This window comes from Doryrhamphus excisus, linkage group LG14 (genome assembly GCF_037039965.1).
Source record: "Doryrhamphus excisus strain RoL-2023G ecotype Guam linkage group LG14, RoL_Dexc_Guam_v1.1, whole genome shotgun sequence".
NCBI lineage: Eukaryota > Metazoa > Chordata > Actinopteri > Syngnathiformes > Syngnathidae > Doryrhamphus > Doryrhamphus excisus.
Genome location: NC_136370.1, coordinates 10,281,230 through 10,299,555, shown reverse-complemented (window position 1 = coordinate 10,299,555; position 18,326 = coordinate 10,281,230). Strand labels below are relative to the sequence as shown.

The 18,326-nt window shown below is 39.0% G+C and overlaps 1 protein-coding gene across 5 annotated transcripts in view; it reads left to right on the top strand.

The window, feature by feature from the left end:
• alk (ALK receptor tyrosine kinase) overlaps window positions 1–18,326 on the top strand; it is a 266,664-nt gene that overhangs the window by 199,998 nt on the left and 48,340 nt on the right. For all 5 annotated transcript variants that reach the window (XM_058091041.2, XM_058091039.2, XM_058091042.2 and 2 more), the window contains 3 exons: window positions 1,790–1,884; window positions 6,529–6,701; window positions 9,483–9,577. In XM_058091041.2, the coding sequence (XP_057947024.2) occupies window positions 1,790–1,884; window positions 6,529–6,701; window positions 9,483–9,577 (363 nt within the window). The remainder of the gene's footprint in view (window positions 1–1,789; window positions 1,885–6,528; window positions 6,702–9,482; window positions 9,578–18,326) is intronic.

The following is an 18,326-nucleotide window of genomic DNA, read 5'->3' as shown; positions in this document are numbered from 1 at the left end:
TACTGTTACAATATAGCATGTGACAAAGGTGCTTAACCATGAAGCAACCAGTACTGGTTTTTGGCACACCCCGCCTGACTAGTTATTGGAAATAGCACTTTGTTTTACCTGGTTTTGTGAATGGAAGATTGTTGAGCGCGACTAGAGGTGCGTTGTGCTCAAGCAGTCAACACGACAATTTGCCCAGACTGGGTTTACCCTAGGAACAAACTAAGAGCATGACAAATGCAACAAACAGCTGTCTGCCAATGTATCATGGAGATGATAAACCAATAATAGTCAGAAAAAGACAGCATTTACAAAATGCACATTGCTGTATGCCTGTCCAAATGGCCATATGCAACCGTGGAACCTCAGTTAGCATCTTTCATCTGTTCCAGAAGGTCCAACTCAAACCGAAATGTACTCTTTTCCCCATAAGAAATAAACTAAATCTAATGAATTTCATCCAGCGAAAAAGGTTAATATGAAACACTTTTTAAAAAAATACTTTAACATACAAAAAACAATTCAAAATTCACATACTGTGAACGACAAGTTCACATAACATTTAATTGATTGTTGACAAAGACTGCAATGTGGCAGCGAGATCCACTCGGACAACACCTTTCTGTTTTGCTATTATTTATTCCATGAATCTAATAGTGTTTCTCACCTTCTTTAGCACAGTGGGTGGTACCTGCAACTTTCTTTGACTCCATTGTGGGTTATTTTACAGCCATGATCAGCAAGAAAAGAGTTGTGGTGCAACTAGCAAAGAACTACAGTCCTGTACCATAGAGGCTATACCTATACCTGTCTGTGTGGCCTCTCTTCAAAGGTACAATAGAATAGAGTTATCATCGGGGACAATACATGTTTTCTGGAGGACCTTTTGTCAAGTTTTGTCTTGTCACCCTACACTCTGTTTACTCTCTCGCTGTAAAAACTTCAAAACAAAACATTTTGCCTTTGACATAACTGAAGTAAGCTTAACAAGTTTGAAAAATACTTGTTTTGTTTAGTTTTTTTTCCACATGCTGCTGCAGCTCCCCTGAAGTTTTCTGGTGCCTCCCAGGGGAATGCCTGCCTCATACATTGAAACCCACTGCCTTATACAAACCATTGCAGTTGCTGGACAAAACTATGCATTTAAACTTACTAAGTGAATTCAACAACCAAAGTTCCATTCCCATTATAAAAAATAATACAGTGCAAAGTATCTAGCTCCACCCATATGCCACTCTAATAATATGTTTGGTACCCCAGCACAGTGGTGCTAAAAATGCTCTTGTACATATCGGTTATTTCAAAATGAAAAGAGGAGAACTTCACCCAAATACTGTGTAGTGGAAGCTGATTTTAGATACCTCATTAAAGGGGACATAAAATGGAAGGATGTAAGACTGGAGCATTAAAAGTACATTTTGAACATTCATCTCCAATAGAAAGAGATAACCAAGAACTGTTGTCAGAAGCTATCTTCTTTATTGTCCCAGAAAATGTACAAGATCTAGCATTCGACACGGAGTCAGCAGAGCATAGTCAGTTCCCCGACTTGAATGTGCCCGTTGATGAGCTCTTGGTTTTTGCTGAGGCTTGTTTTTTTTTTCAACTTACCTCATTTACACTGAAGAACTCAAGAGAAATCTGTCAATCCGCAATTATAACGATTAAAATTACATGGTGGAATCTAAAATGTGATAAGAGCTAAAGCTTTGTACAATGGCCAGGTTTATAGTTTTAGGAGAAATTATGTTTTATGATTTTTTTTCTGTATATTAATCATATTTTTTTTTTTTTTGACAAGGTGCAACACTCGGTGTGGAGGGGAAAGGCCAAGGTCGCTCAGCCTTACTAAGGAGTCCTCTCTTTCCGCCTCCATTAAGAAACTCTCCATGCACGGTGAGCATGGCATTAAGCAATGTTGAAACAATATGTGTGCATGTGTTTAATTTCTAGTGCTGCTAAACCCAAATAAAAAAAAAACATAGTCCTCTACCAACTCTAATTAAAAGGCAAAATATTGAAGAAACAGTGAAGCAATAGTGAAAAGATGTATAAAGCTGATGTCTAAGCAAACATGGGACAATAATATCCTAAACAGGGCATACATTGTGTGGACTTAGCTTACTGTATGCTACCTACACCTTGCAAGAATCTGAGCATACAATCAAACAGTGACTCTCAGTCGGCTCATATAGCTCTTCAATCATGAACTTTGACTTGACACAGGCAATTAACTCGTACAGTGTGAGATGAAATTGAAGACATTGAGCATTACTGCATGCGGACTTGGCTGTAAGGATTTGACTTTGGAGAGGAAGGCGACTAATTCATGACCTGCAAAAAAACAAATGCTTTCAGACGGAAAGATGTAGTTGGTTGATGTGTATACATGTACAAGTAATGACTATAGGACGGGATTTACCTGTGAGGGATTGTTATCATCTATTGTTAAAATGAAATAATGTTCTTTAGAGGTTGTTACATTCCATACTGCATGAAGTGAGCATAGTGATAGTCAGTACAGATTATGAATGAGCCGTATACTCGTTATAAATGAGTATCCGTTATGGATAAGGCATTTTAACCAAGTACCAGCATGAAATGAGTACATCCCGCCATTATCCATAATCATGATGAAAAGAAAATTCTCATTCTCTCTCGACTGCCCCTCCCTAGACAGCCACGGAGGAGCTGAGCGATGCCTCATTCACGTACACGGTGCAACTGGCAAGTTGAAAAAGGCTCATGTGGCGTTGCACAAACTACCTCCTGCTCGGTTATAATTTGGCTGGTGATATAAAGTCAGTTGGAAAACTGTGCTTGCTGTACTGAACGTGGTGATTTTGAAAAAAAAAAATGCAGTGAACAAGGCTGACAGATTATTTTCCTGTTTGCCATAACTGGATATTTGCATGAATCACCAATTTAACACATTCATTCATTCGTTTTCTATCACTTATCTTCATGAGGGTCGCGTTCTGGAGCCTATCCCAGCTGTCTTAGTGTGATAGGGTACACCTTGGACTGGTTGCCAGCCAATCACAGTGCACATATAGACAAACAACCATTCACACTCACATTATTAATTGGCGTCAATTTGGTGTCACCAATTAATCCAACTAGATTTAAAATAATGTACCAATTTAAGCCCCGCACATTTCTGTTAAACCATGTCCACTTCCAGTTTACGTCGCTCTCGCCCCCTCCGAATACAGATGTGGATACAGATGATTTAGTTGGGTGAACAGATACAGGTAGTGACTTACTCCCTAATGCCTCGTACAGATAGATGGAGAAGTCTGCAAGAGGAGAATCATAACAGATACATGTCTTAGCAGTTTTGCTCCAGCAAGCGTTCATAGACCTGGAAGTGTGGATTTATTTGAAACATGCAGTGATGTGCCTCGCTATTGTTTCATCTGAAGGAGAGAAAGGGGTGGGGCGAGTCAGATATAGACAGCGAGACTGACCTCATCAGTCAAAGGCTGCATCTGCAGATCTATTCTTGAAATGGGAGTGTACTCCTGTTGATGAACATTTCATGTTGTTGAGCTTCGATGCCTAAAGTCTCAGTTACTGATGATGTAACCAGAAAAGTTGTTATTTTTTTCTGATGAAGTACTACATCCTATGGCTCTTGCATGTGTACTTGGCATACCTAGAGAGACATTACCAGAAATTTAAGTTTGATCCAAAAAACGAAGTTATATAATCAGAAAGGAAGCAAATGGATGTGGAGACTCTCACCACCACAGCGTGAATATGAGGCATCTGATATTTGTGGATAACTGCAGGCAGTGCTGGAGCATCAGCGCTCTTTCACAGTCTCTTGATACGCAGCCAAAGATTAACTATGATTCCAGACTAAGACACTAAATCCTTTCTTCTCAACACTGAATTGGTGCTGTTCAATATATCCTGTGTCCTCTTGGATAACTATGTTGATGATATTCGTTTTGGGTATTAGCACAGCTCACTTTCATGTCATGCCCATTGTGCACTGCCTGCAATCTTGCATTTTCAATGGTCACCATGTGGTCTCGCAAAGGACGATAAGCTGCAACGGACAAGCAAATGCTTGACATAAAGGTGCTGGATTCTGTTTTCTGGATTGCGCTGTCTCTGCGTGTCATGCTTATCAGCTTAAGCTAGCATCTGTTCCACTTAAATGCTGAAACAAGAATTGTGTTCTTGGTTTTGATAAATAATAATGCCACCGTGGGACACGGTCACAACCCATGCTTGTTGGCAAGCTTTAGAGCTAAAGCTGTTTTCTTCTTCTTCGTCGTCTTGCAGTTTAATTTGTGTTACACCCTGTTTGTTTATGCGGCAGATTACTTTGACCACATCCTTTCAGGAAACAACAAAATGAGATTAATTTGTGGAGAAACACAGAGGAGTGGTGCTGATGCATAACAACCCAATGATCCTGCTGGTTGACTTCTATTAAACTCTGAATAATTAGACAGATGTTTGCTGCTGTTTGATCTCTTTCAGTGCAACACAACAAAACATTGGGCTCCATTCTTAATAACTAATTTGTTCAAAAGTTCTACTCACCTTTCAAAAGGAATGTGTGTATATCTGTCATGCATACTGAAGAACATGCATGATATAGCTGCAGTAAATAATATTCTGCAGTTTCATAATATTTATCGGCTTTAACAGAAATATGCATGATTACGGATACAATCAATTCTCCTTCAAAGACTATACATAACTATTTTTAAACCAAAAGGGGACATCAGACTCCAACTCTAAAGGTATTTTCATTTTCTATTGACTGTCTCTCTCTTTATACACTATAGTTGCGTTTACCATATTCACAGGCCACATGGCGGCGAGCACGTCTGCCTCACCACCTGGCCCAAAGTTAGCTGGTAGAGTTACGCTCCAGCTCCCCCGCGACCCTGTACAGGACGAGCAGTAAAAAATGAATGATGAATATTTAGTGCTTTTGGGATGTTCAAGATTTCCCTGTGTTCATGACTTAACTTTTGGTTGTCTCATGCCACTTGTCGTCTCATTAGTTTCACCTGCTATCATCTGTCATATTCTCCTGTGTAATACAAACCTCAATCCCAGTCTCTTTTTCTCAAATTATCACGTCCGTATTTACACTCCTGTCTTTATGCACAGTATGTCCAGAAGTATTGGGACATGCACACTTTTGGATCCAACTGTATTTGTCATTGTGTCGCCAGTCACTTATATCCTAGCATGGGAATTTGCTGAAATAGTCCATGGAGAGGTTGTAATATAAGTTGTATTTAGTTGGGTCTAATGTCTTCTTTAGTTTTTCTGCCATTCAAACACTGATTCCACCAGTTACAACACTGTGCAAAACACAAAATGAGCTAGATTAAGATCAAACGTAACAAAAAAGACCAGCAGTACAGGAAGAAAATTGTTGCCTCTATCCTCATAATTCACTAAACTGAAAGGCAGTATCTCCTGCTTTTAAAAGACACAGTACACAATTTCTGTACACATACATAAATATACCAGTTTGCACATTAATTATCTCCTACTTTCCAAATTTTAACTGAATAAAGTTAATAATTATACAAAATTACATATGCATGTGGTTCTCAGTTTCCAGCATTCTGTCTTATGACATATTGTGGTTCTGAACATTCATTCATTCATTTATTTTCTATGCCGCTTATCCTCATGAGGGTCGCAGGGGGTGCTGGAGCCTATCCCAGCTGTCTTCGGGCAAGAGGCGAGGTATACCCTGGACTGGTTGCCAGCCAATCACAAGGGGTTCTGAACAAACTTCCATAAATTAAAAACGTAATGTTGGTCAGCAAGATTGTATTAAAATGTTTACCCAGACATTGCAAGGATGACGAGGAGATGGTCAGTCAATAATCTCTTTACTAAAACATAACAAAAGAATCTACTGTCAGCTAGAGTGCACCAAAAGAACATCAGTTCTTGCATAAAGCATGCAGTTGTCCTCCTCCCACGTCCATTTACTCACAATCGAGACTCATGTCATGTTCACGGTTTCACAGAGTAAGAAACTGTTCAACACTGGACTTGCCTCAGTATCCTTGAGCATGTTAAGCGACCTGCTCCTAAAAATGTGACAGTAATAAGTAAGCACTGTAGCATTTTTTGTTTCTGTTTCATTTTATTATTGCATTTATTTTTTATTACTGCATTTTACATTTTTTATATTCTCTATGTACAGTATGTGTTGATTTAGGTAAGAATTCCAACTTGCACTAAAATTCAACTTCCGACTTGTCGTAGGAATGGAACTTGTTTGTGACCAATAGAACACCTGTACGGCAATAACACAACACTATGGAATTTGGACTCAACATTTTCTTAGCAAGCGGCTTAAATGTGTTTCCTAGCTTTTCCTTCATAATGACAATTTTTTGCTTTGCTAATTTGGATTTGCTGACAGAAATGTCACATCCCCCCCAAAAACTCCATCATTAGTTTGCTTGTTGATGTATATCGTGAAACTGCTCGTGCCTGTTTCCATTTCCACCGAGCTGCCTAACTGTAATTTGTTTACCACAGGTACGTTTCTGGGTGTGCTCTGGAGGCCTACAGAAGGTTGCACTGTCTTTGTGGCTAGTGGAGAACAGCACAGGCCCCGAGGAGCAGCGCCAACTGTGGCACTTAGCCAGTGAACCCCCTTCTGATAGGGGTTGGAAGCTCTTCACAGTTCCACTTTACGGGCTGGCAGACTGGTACGACACCCACCCATCATTCTCGGGTTATGTCAAGACAGAATGTTTGGATGGCTTCAAAGGAATTGGATTAGTTTTAGATAGAACTGTTTAGCCAGTCACCATATCCCATCCTAACCTTACCCAAACACTTAAGTGCTCCCACAGCCAATGAACTCTTAACTAACAATCTCTTAGTCTTTCTCTCTCTTGATGTATAGTTAAAGCATTCACATTTCATTTTCTCTTAACTAGATGAAATTAATGAATCCCATAGAGACAACATATTCACGGATGGAATGTTTGATTGCTGTGTGTGCAACATTTTCTTTTAATCCGCTTGTCTTTGATAAATAGTAGAAATGTATACTCAAGGCTCCATCCTACGTGCCTTCCAATTAGCTCTGTCCCTGATTTCCCCTCAAACAAGAGAAAAATTAAAGCAAAATAGACAGAAGAGAAAGGAAAAAAAACCCACATAAGGCATTTTGTCTTTGTTTGCCTGACTGGTGGTTTCTTTGCCATTCGAGCTCAGATAATCCTGCTCCCCGGAGAGTGATTAATTTTTGATTCCTGGGTTATGTAGTCAGCAGCACTTGTGCTCTAAATTAGAATGTCATGTCCGTAACCACCAGGTGAACCTGCCAGTCTTTGTCAAGTGACCTTTGTAGAGCTTAAGCACAATCGGATATACAGCCTAAGCTGCTGACCAGTGTCGGAACATTACTGACAGTACACCTCCATAACACCAGAGACAAAGTCAACTTATCAAGAAAGTAATTGATATGTAAACACTGATGGAAATGCCCTTCTGAGAAGTTTAAATCTAATTTTGATCTCAAAGTTAATCAAACCGAAATGTAAACCAAACTGTACACAAGGAAGACAACTCGGTTAATCCCATCTGTAAATACAGTGAAGAAAATAAGTATTTGAACACCCTGCTATTTTGCTATTTCTCCCACTTAGAAATCATGGAGGGGTCTGAAATTTTCATCGTAGGTGCATGTCCACTGTGAGAGAGATAAACTAAAAAGAAAAATCCAGAAATCACAATGCATGATTTTTTAACAATTTATTTGTGTGATACAGCTGCTAATAAGTATTTGAACACCTGTGTATCATCTAGAATTCTGACCCTGAAAGACCTGTTAGTCTGCCCATTAGAAGTCCACCTGCACTCCATGTATCATCCTGAATCAGATGCACCTGTTTGAGGTCGTTAGCTGCATAAAGACACCTGTCCACCCCATACAATCAGTAAGACTTTAACTTGTAACATGGCGAAGACCAAAGAGCTGTCCAAAGACACCAGAGACAAAATTGTACACCTCCACAAGGCTGGAAAGGGCTACGGAGCAATTACCAAGCAGCTTGGTGAAAAAAGGTCCACTGTTGGAGCTATCATTAGAAAATGGAAGAAGCTAAACATGACGGTCAATCTCAATCGGAGTGGAGCCCCATGCAAGATATCACCTCGTGGGGTCTCAATGATTCTAAGAAAGGTGAGGAATCAGCCCAGAACTACACGACAGGACTTGGTCAATGACCTGAAAAGAGCTGGGACCACCGTTTCCAAGGTTACTGTAGGTAATACACTAAGACGTCATGATGTGAAATCATGCATGGCACGAAAGGTTCCCCTGCTTAAACCAGCACATGTCAAGGCCCGTCTTAAGTTTGCATATGACCATTTGGATGATACAGAGGAGTCATGGGAGAAAGTTTTATGGTCAGATGAGACCAAAATAGAACTTTTTGGTCATAATTCCAATAAGCGTGTTTGGAGGAAGAAGAATGAAGAGTACAATCCGAAGAACACCATCCCTACTGTGAAGCATGGGGGTGGTAGCATCATGCTTTGGGGGTGTTTTTCTGCACATGGGACAGGACGAGTGCACTGCATTAAAGAGAGGATGACTGGGGCCGTGTATTGTGAGATTTTGGGGAACAACCTCCTTCCCTCTGTCAGAGCATTGAAGATGGGTCGTGGCTGGGTCTTCCAACACGACAACGACCCGAAGCACACAGCCAGGAAAACCAAGGAGTGGCTCCGTAAGAAGCATATCAAGGTTCTAGCATGGCCCAGCCAGTCTCCAGACCTGAACCCAATCGAAAATCTTTGGAGGGAGCTCAAACTCCGTGTTTCTCAGCGACAGCCCAGAAACCTGACTGATCTAGAGAAGATCTGTGTGGAGGAGTGGGCCAAGATCCCTCCTGCAGTGTGTGCAAACCTGGTGAAAAACTACAGGAAACGTTTGACCTCTGTAATAGCAAACAAAGGCTACTGTACCAAATATTAACATTCATTTTCTCAGGTGTTCAAATACTTATTAGCAGCTGTATCACACAAATAAATTGTTAAAAAATCATGCATTGTGATTTCTGGATTTTTCTTTTTAGTTTATCTCTCTCACAGTGGACATGCACCTACGATGAAAATTTCAGACCCCTCCATGATTTCTAAGTGGGAGAAATAGCAAAATAGCAGGGTGTTCAAATACTTATTTTCTTCACTGTATTTGTGTCCAAATAATTGCACATTCAAGTACAACATTTTAAATTGTAATTGTTTGTTTTCCTTGTGAATACATATACATATAATATTATGATATAATTATAATAATATTGTCTCTGTTTAAAAAGACAATTCAGATTATAGACTTATTGCTGAATTCTTCTCCAAAGCTTTATAAACTTTTTTTATAAGTGGAATAAATTCTTCCCTGCTTCATTTCCATTTGGCGCTGTCCAGCCTTTCACAGGTTGTGTGGTAGTAAAAAGCTCCCCGTATGTCCACAGGTTTTGGCTACTGTTCAGCACAGAAGATGGACCTGAACCTGGTTCAGCTATCTCTCTTGACAACATCTCTTTTAGTATGAACTGCTTCCTGGCTTGTGAGTACTGATTCTTTTTATTTTTATCTATCAGACTTGGGTTCAATGTATTGATTGTTTTAAAACTGATTTAAACAGATGCCGATTCAAACCACAAACACTTATAGCAAATGGGCAAATGTTAAAATTTTACGTCCAATGTTAAAAACAGTTGCACAAGTCACTAATGTGCGGGATTCCTTGTTTGAGCACTCAGGTTCATGGAATGCTACGCAGTCAAATGGACTAACATCTGTTTGCATAACATTCTTATTTGAGTGATCCAAGAAAGCTGAATAAACAATGTTGGACATCTTTATTAATACTACAAGATTCAACATGCCAAAGTGTACAATATAACAGTTTGTTATGCGTAGCATTGTACGATAACAAGACAGTGTACTGATATCGAGGCAACATTTTGGCAAAAATTGAACTTCTTTGCCTTTCTCTATTGTTATCAGCATTTGGCTCAGGACTGTGGAACCTTTTCCACAGAAAGCTCAAACACAAGCTCACAAGTAGTAAAGCAAATATGTCTTACTGCCTGAGCATCATACTTACTTGATGCCCAATCAGATTGATCTGATTTCATGATCAGTCCATATCGTGGCATACAATATGCTCATGATACACTGCCTGCCCAAAAAATGTCACTGCCTGGATTTAACTAAGCACATCCATGAGAACCTCCCATTGGATAATTACTGCATGGGTGATTATGTTTCAGCTGGCAGCAAGTTATTAAATGCTAACTGATGCAGTGAGTCGCTTCTCATTTGTTAAACAACCATAGTTGTGGAAAATTATTCAGGATGATATTATCAGCATGCATCAAAGTACTGAAATCAGGTTAAGAACTGTTGTACACATTAGAAAAAAATGGAAGGAAGATGGGGAAACTTTGTGTAGAAATCGGTAGAAGGGCTTGGTGAATGCAAAATGAATGCAACTCAGGGCAGAAATTAATGATGTGACATTGCATGAACTTGTGGAAATGATGCCACAATCATTCATTCATTCATTTTTGACCGCATTTTCCTCACGAGGGTCGCGGGGGTGCTGGAGCCTATCCCAGCTGTCTTCGGGCGAGAGGTGGGGTACACCCTGGACTGGTCGCCAGCCAATCACAGGGCACATATAGACAAACAACCATTCACACTCACATTCATACCTATGGACAATTTGGAGTCACCAATTAACCTAGCATGTTTTTGGAATGTGGGAGGAAATCCGAGTATCCGGAGAAAACCCACGCATGCACGGGGAGAACATGCAAACTCCACACAGAGATGGCGAAGGGTGGAATTGAACCCTGGTCTCCTAGCTGTGAGGTCTGTGCGCTAACCACTAGATCACCGTGCCGCCTATGCCACATTCAAAGCCAACAAAATATTAGTGCGTGTATAATAATAATAAAAGTGTATACTAATTACCAGAGTTATATTCTTCATTTTTCTTTGATGGTAGTATTTAGGATTTAAACACAAATTTATAGAGCATTTTTTTCACTGGTGCTTGGTAACAGTGGTAACAAACACTGGTGCTGAGTAACAAACTTTTGCCGTTTGTGTCAGCGTCATTCCCAGACGGAAGAGTGGATACCTACAGTAGCGCTTAATTTCGCTAGGAAGATTCAAGAAGATGCTTGTTTGCTGTTAGTGTTTTTTATCTGAGGACTGAATTTTGAGAGGTTGGGGGAACACAACTAGCTTTAGTTCCAGGGGGCAGTGGACCAAAGACAGGTGCACACCTACAAAGTTAGCCGTATTTAAATTTAACATCTGATATTAAAATCCATCTAACTAGCATGCCACAGGGAGCATAAATGGCCAGCATGTTAACAACTTACAGTGGCAGATGAACATGATGGTCCAGCCAACTAATAAAACACAACTGCACAAGCCCAGCTGCTCATGGAATATTACAGCAAGGACGGCGAATCACACGTGAGCAAGATTTGACAGACCTAGTTGATGAGTTTGTGGGTGGCCTAAAGGGAAAACAGGCTTCAACTTCAACGTTGCTTGGTTGTAGTGAAAATAAACACATAAACTACTGGCTATCGGCCCAATTTTGATCAGCCTTAAAAAAAGTTCCCGGTATTCCTGATGGCCAATCCACCCATACTGGAGGCTTTAGAGTAGTGACCCTCAATAGGCAAGCTGCAAGATCCCTATTTGCGGGCGCTGAGCTGAAAGTGAGATTCCTTCACTATCAGAGCTTGCCTTAAAGCGGAAAATGATGGATTTTGACCATCTAATTACACAAATGTCCAAAAATAACTTGCTGCTATTTCTTTCTTGTGCTTTGAACCCTACGGCTAGTACAATGATGCGGCTAATTTGTGGCTAAAAACTACATTTCCCATGATGCTTGTAGTGCAGCTTCATAAAGTAATGATGTGGAAGGTAATACCTTGTTTTGTAGTCTGATGCAGTGATCTACATGAGCTTGATCAAGTTTAGAATTACTCCAGCCATCCAGTTTCACCAACGGGTTTCAAAAGCCTGGACCCCTGTGTGATGAAGAGCTTTAGCTTAAGCTAAATAGCTAATGATTCTAGACAAAAGTGAAACAGAGAGTGACAAGTGAAACAGAGAGTGACAATGAAACTGAGACAGCGAGAGAGACTGACAAGGTGTGTGACAAAGGAATTATGAGGTTGTTCAGAATTACTCCAGCCATCCAGTTTCAACAACGGGTTTCAAAAGCCTGGACACCTGTGTGATGAAGAGTTTTAGCTTAAGCTAAATAGCTAATGACTCAAGACAAAAGTGAAACAGAGAGTGACAAGTGAAACAGAGAGTGACAATGAAACAGAGACAGCGAGAGAGACTGACAAGGTGTGTGACAAAGGAATTATGAGGTTGTTCAATTGTGATGCTGAAGAAGATGACAAGAGTGGTTTTACTTCCCAGGAGAAGGGGGATGGGGGGGAATGAATTTATGGTATGCTACTGTTCAAGGGGACCTACACACACACACACACACACACACACGTACTATACTATATACTATAATACATTGATTTTTGTCAAGACTTTTTGTCTCCAAAATGCCGACACTGTAAGTAAAGGATGATATTTTACTGATGATGAGTTCATGAATAGGGGAGAGGAGAATTAACAATCTGGTGATGTTTCCCCCTCATGGTGGGCCTTTAAGGGATGCCATCAAGGATGATGCAAGGATGATTCCACAGCCGTGTTATACAACAGGTTGCTGCCATAAAAGAATAAAAGGCTAGGAGATGTTTTTCAGAAATGTTATATTTGTTTTTGAATACCCCTGCTTTACAGTGTCAAGATTATATTCACTTTTCTAGATATATTTATGTTTAAACTATTTTTTGTCAACATGAGTAAGATGACAACCATGTCAGGCTGGAGAAGGCAAGGTTAAAAGTTCAATACGTTCATCTGTCTCTTCCTTCCTGAAGAAGCATGTTTGATATGTGACATGAATAGTAATGCCACAGCATATTTGTAACTGAGTATATGTCAAGGTGAAGCTGTGATTATCTAGATTTTTAATTGGATAATTGGACAAAAGAGACATTAATTCAAAATCCAAACACTGTATATTCACTTTAACCAAGACTTACTTTAACTGAATACATTTTCCCCGAAGAAATCATGTAAATCCAGTTATTTGCATCAGAAACAAACACGTTAACCCAGAATACATTTACTATACAAGTTTTAAAATTATAATTTTACATGTATAAAACAATTAGGAATGCATAAAAATATGTGTATTGATGCCCTCCATCACAAGATGGAGGGCAGATGTTTCAAATGTGATGTGATATGCAAACTTTCCGATACACCTTAAAATTTTCCAATCAGGTGAATGACTAAACAGTCTTTCAGTGTCAACATCAATCAGCTTGATGGAGTTCAACATTAAATTAGATTACCAGTAAGCATAACACAATGCTCAGCAAGGACAGCCGCCGCAAATACATAATGAAATTATGATTTGATTATGGTGCACCGCTGCTGAATGATGTTGTAGAGCTGTTCTCAATATTAAAAAAAATAAATAATTGCGGCCTGGCGTATTTGTGTTTTATGTCCATCTGTGCATGAATTAGCAGACTACTTCTTGCTACATAGAGGAGGGTGAACAGATGGATTCCCTTTGACAGTATAGTATGTCAAATGTTGAAAATAAATGTATTCATTTTAATGCTGGATCCCATCCCACAAAAATTCAGTAGAAATTGGTTTTGTGTTTTTTTGAATATGTATTTTTGGAGTATCTGTAACTTTTTACATTATGTTGAAAAAAACATTTTACATTTTAGGTATAACTTAAACAAATTTAATTGGCAACATGGATAAAAATGTTGACTGTCAAAGTAGGGATGTAATTGAGATCTTATGTTGGCGAAGAGCAGGTGAAGACAAAATATGACCTTTGGGAAAAATTTCACTTAAAACACCCAACGCCTGCACAATGCTAAAAAACCTGCATATCAGTATTTGGGATAAAAAAAAAAAATCAAATGCACTAAATTTGAAAAAACTGTGCAGATGTTTACAAAATATAAGAAAAAAGAATCACTGGGAAATACGATGCTGAGCCAAATGACAACTAGACTTTATGCAATTTGCAGCAATATGTCCATACAGATGTACAAACCTAATACATTGTTTTATTTCTTTGTCATTTTCTAGAGTTATTCAGAGCTGACAAATGTAATATGTTGAATAGGAAATTAACAGAAATTACAGAGAGGACTTTCTCCAGGAGATTATTGCATCATTGCTTTGCAAATGTTCTTCGAAAATGACAAGCGGTCATGTTTGCTTACATAAACACAGCACATTGTGTTTTCTGTGCATGCATATCACTTCCCGGATGATTTTTCTTCACATTACACACAAATACAAGTCACATTTCATTTGGTAAATACTACATAAAAAGACTGTATATAACAAAAAATCTGAATTGTGCATTGTTCCCTGCAGTGTGAACCTACATTTGTTAATCAGTGAGAAGAGTTAATGACTTAATTGACATGACGAATCCCTGAAGATTACAACACAGCATGAAATATAATTAAATGTAAACCTTATGCAGAGTATTGGACATCAATTAGCTTTCTCTGAACATCTCCCAGCTGTACTCTGACCTTTGGACCTGACTTCACTTTTACTTTAGTATTCACCAGGCTTAGTTGCAAAACAGATTCATGTGGTATCATTACTTGTTTGCATAAATAGCAATTGAGATACCTAAGCATGAATGTGTCCTTGAAACCACTGCACTCATTGCAATGCTAATGCAATGCAAGACACCAATCCCCACTTTGGATGCCTCCATGCGGCCATACACAAGCAGTTACATCCACATGCAGGATCAAGATAGTCTCAGTATTTGGTTGACTGTTGGCTGCTCTCTGATGTGATAACTTTTGATGTCTTATGCAATCCAGAATTACTGAAAAGTATTTATTTTGGCAATTATCCTTAGCACCTCTGGGTGTTAAGTGACATAGAGCCACTCCATGGACCAGTTAGTGCCGACGCTGAACAGCCCTTCAAGCATGTTTAAAGTGATGATATAAGTGTTCATGCTCAGTTTTTGCTGTTATTTTGCTTTGCAGCTATTAACACAATTTAAAAGTCCCTATGATTCAGAATGCAATTTTTAAATAAAAAACAGTAGTATGTGTCCCCAGAGCATGTTTGTAAGTACCAAATGTGAGAACATCTATCACCCCCCTTGCTTTTTTGCTCCACTTTTGACTTTTGTGAAGTTCTGGGTTGTTATGACATTATGAGTGAAGAACCACCTTCCTCACGGACATGATACTGCCTCTGACCCACCCCTAGATCGATAAATCAGCAGGTGTCTTACACACCTTAAAATACAGCCTGGAGTTCTGCCACCTATCTGTCAGTCAACTACAGAAGCGGGAGTTTTCTCATTTTGTTTTTCTCCAGCAAATAGACTAACCATGAATTATAGCCTGTTCAAATGTGACTGCATTGTTGGTGCCGTAGCTCACATGCAGTGGCCTCCAGAAGTGTTGGAACAGTGAGGTCATTTTCTTTATTTTTGCTGTATACCCCAAAAAATGGGTTTGACATCAAAACACAAACCAAGAGCAACATTTCATTTTTTTTCCCAAGTATTTCCATTTGGATCGGATGCACAACTTGATAGATAGGACCTCATTCGTAATGTGATACTGGAACATGTGACTGACTGGGGAGGTGTTATGTTGCCTGGGTGTGTCCTATTGCATTGCTTATTCAATCACTAAATAGCACCAAATGTCGTTTTGCTCATGAAGTCGTCGATGAACAGAAGATAGTGATACCTTCACTCCTACCCTTTGCAAAGTTGTTGCTGATATTTTCCTTGGTCTACCTGTTACAATAAGTAACCAGTGGTTTATTCCTGCTTCAGGACATTACAAATGGTTGTAGTAGCCGTGATCAATGTTTGTGCAAGGTCAGTAGTTCAGTTATATAAGTGTACATGTGCAGCAGCATAGGACATGCATTTGTAAAAGTGGACACTACATATATTAAATATGAGAATAACAACATTTTAAAGACAACATTTCTATATTGAGGCTATTTCCTAAAGATGCTGTAGTGATACACAGATCACATGTTACACATGTTTTGGTGACCCCACCAGTCCAACATGAAAGCCTTCTGGAGGGCTTTAAGTAGCCTACGGCACAGTACTAATGAACAGTGACAGCCCAAGTGGCAATTTCCCTTTTTATAATGCTCTGCGGCCAACATGGTTGCTTATTGCTATTTGCTGTAGTAGTATTGCACTTCTGTATGTCCCAGCACTGCTTATCCTGCAATGTCCTCATGGAGCCCTCATGGAATCCTCATAGAGAATAGCAATGTCTTTGCAGCTATGTTGCTCTAGCTATTAGGGATGAGCGAGTACACCACTATCTGTATCTGTATATATTCACCCATTTACATTATCTGCATCTGTATCTGTTGTCTGGTTTAACCAGAATGGGTTGGCCTTAAATATGTACATTATTTTAAATCTGAAATTGACATGAATTGATGAGAAGTTGCTATATGTATTGTTTATTATTCATGATGAAATGTACTCGTTTCATACTCGTATCTGGCAAAAATGCATTATCCATAACGGATACTCGTTGAACTTGTGTTAAAATAACACAATTAAGCCTCTTATATACTGCAGGACAGAGGGATGTGTGTTTGGTGGTTCTCCTCACCCAACCTATCAAACGCATTGTGTTCACTTGTATGCTGTACATGATCCATCAAATCTGCACACAGCTTTCAAACAGCAGAGGTTTAGATGATCATATTCATTTGAGGATTACAGGGCTTGGGAATGAGCTATTGATTTTCTAACTGGTGCATGTTAGCAAAAAAGGAGTTGAAGCTTTGAAATCAGTGTTGCAATATCAAGGAACAGGAAGAACGACCAGACAGTTATAAACAACTAATACTGATATGTAGTTGTTTGCTCTAAAAGCTCATTTACAGTAGTGTTGTAGGATGTGCCCTACCAATTTGTCAAAACACAAAAAGTCGATGTATACACCACTTGGAGGGTACCTGTTATGCTTTTTCCACTTTTCTGACCTATACACGTAGTTAGAATGTTGTATTCTCGTGTTAAATGATACCAAAGTTTTAGATAATGAGGTTTGCGCATTTGGCGGGAAGCACAAATCCAAGGAACGTTATAGAAAAGCCCTTTCCAAGGAAAGATTTAGAAAGTTTTCTGTGCGGGTTATTGTATGTAGCTCCTCTATAGGAGTCCACACCTCAATACAAAGAGTCAAAAATGAGCATAATAGGTCCCATTTAAGGCTCTCTCCCAATGTGGTGTTTAATGATTCTGTCTGAAAACCAAGGTGTACGTTTTTTGGACTTTTGGTTTACATACATACTTAGGCCATACATACTTGGCATCTTGGTGATATCATTATTGTCAGAAAAAAAAAACAGTTTGATCCGATTTCCTCAATTTTATTCCAGTATCATCTGGTATTATTAGACGTCCGTTACAAAAATAATTAGTGATTCATAATAAAAATTACAGCTGAAATACAAATTTTCTGCTTCTACACGGTGAAAAAAGAACAGAATTGACAGCATTGTAATTGATGCTCACTTCAAGTTGGCATGGTCATTTGCTGCTTGTCTTTTATTCATAACCACAAAGAAAATGAAAAAGCAAAAGGATCTCAGAAAAGCCTTTTGTACAAACATTATTGTTATAACAGTGTTTCCACGAAGCAGGCAAACATTGAGGTGTAAAATGTAGGAACTTTTGTTGAAAATCATCTTTTCATCTATGATAATGACAACAGGTGGCATGTGAAACAAACAAAAAGAAAATAACGCAGAGAAAACTACACACAGTATCGCCATTTATGAAAACCTGGAGGCTTTGTGTTGTTTGTGTTGACTACATACGTAGGTGCTCTTTTCTCTTTTGATCTGATATACACATCTGTTCTTTACACTTTCTGGATTGATAGTGAGCATATTGGCCGTTACTGGTGCAGACAGCTTTGCGTCGGATTGAATGAAACAATTGTCTTTATTGTTCAGAAATGTGGGTGTCAGAAATATATGATTAGTGCTTTTTTTTCTATGGTGGAATTTTATAAACAATGTTGTAAATTTGACATAACACAACAAAGGTAAAGATTTGCACCCTGCACCCTTTTCACACAATTATTGAGTCATTAGTGCCACAGATATTTTCTTCAAGACAAAAGTCTTTATGC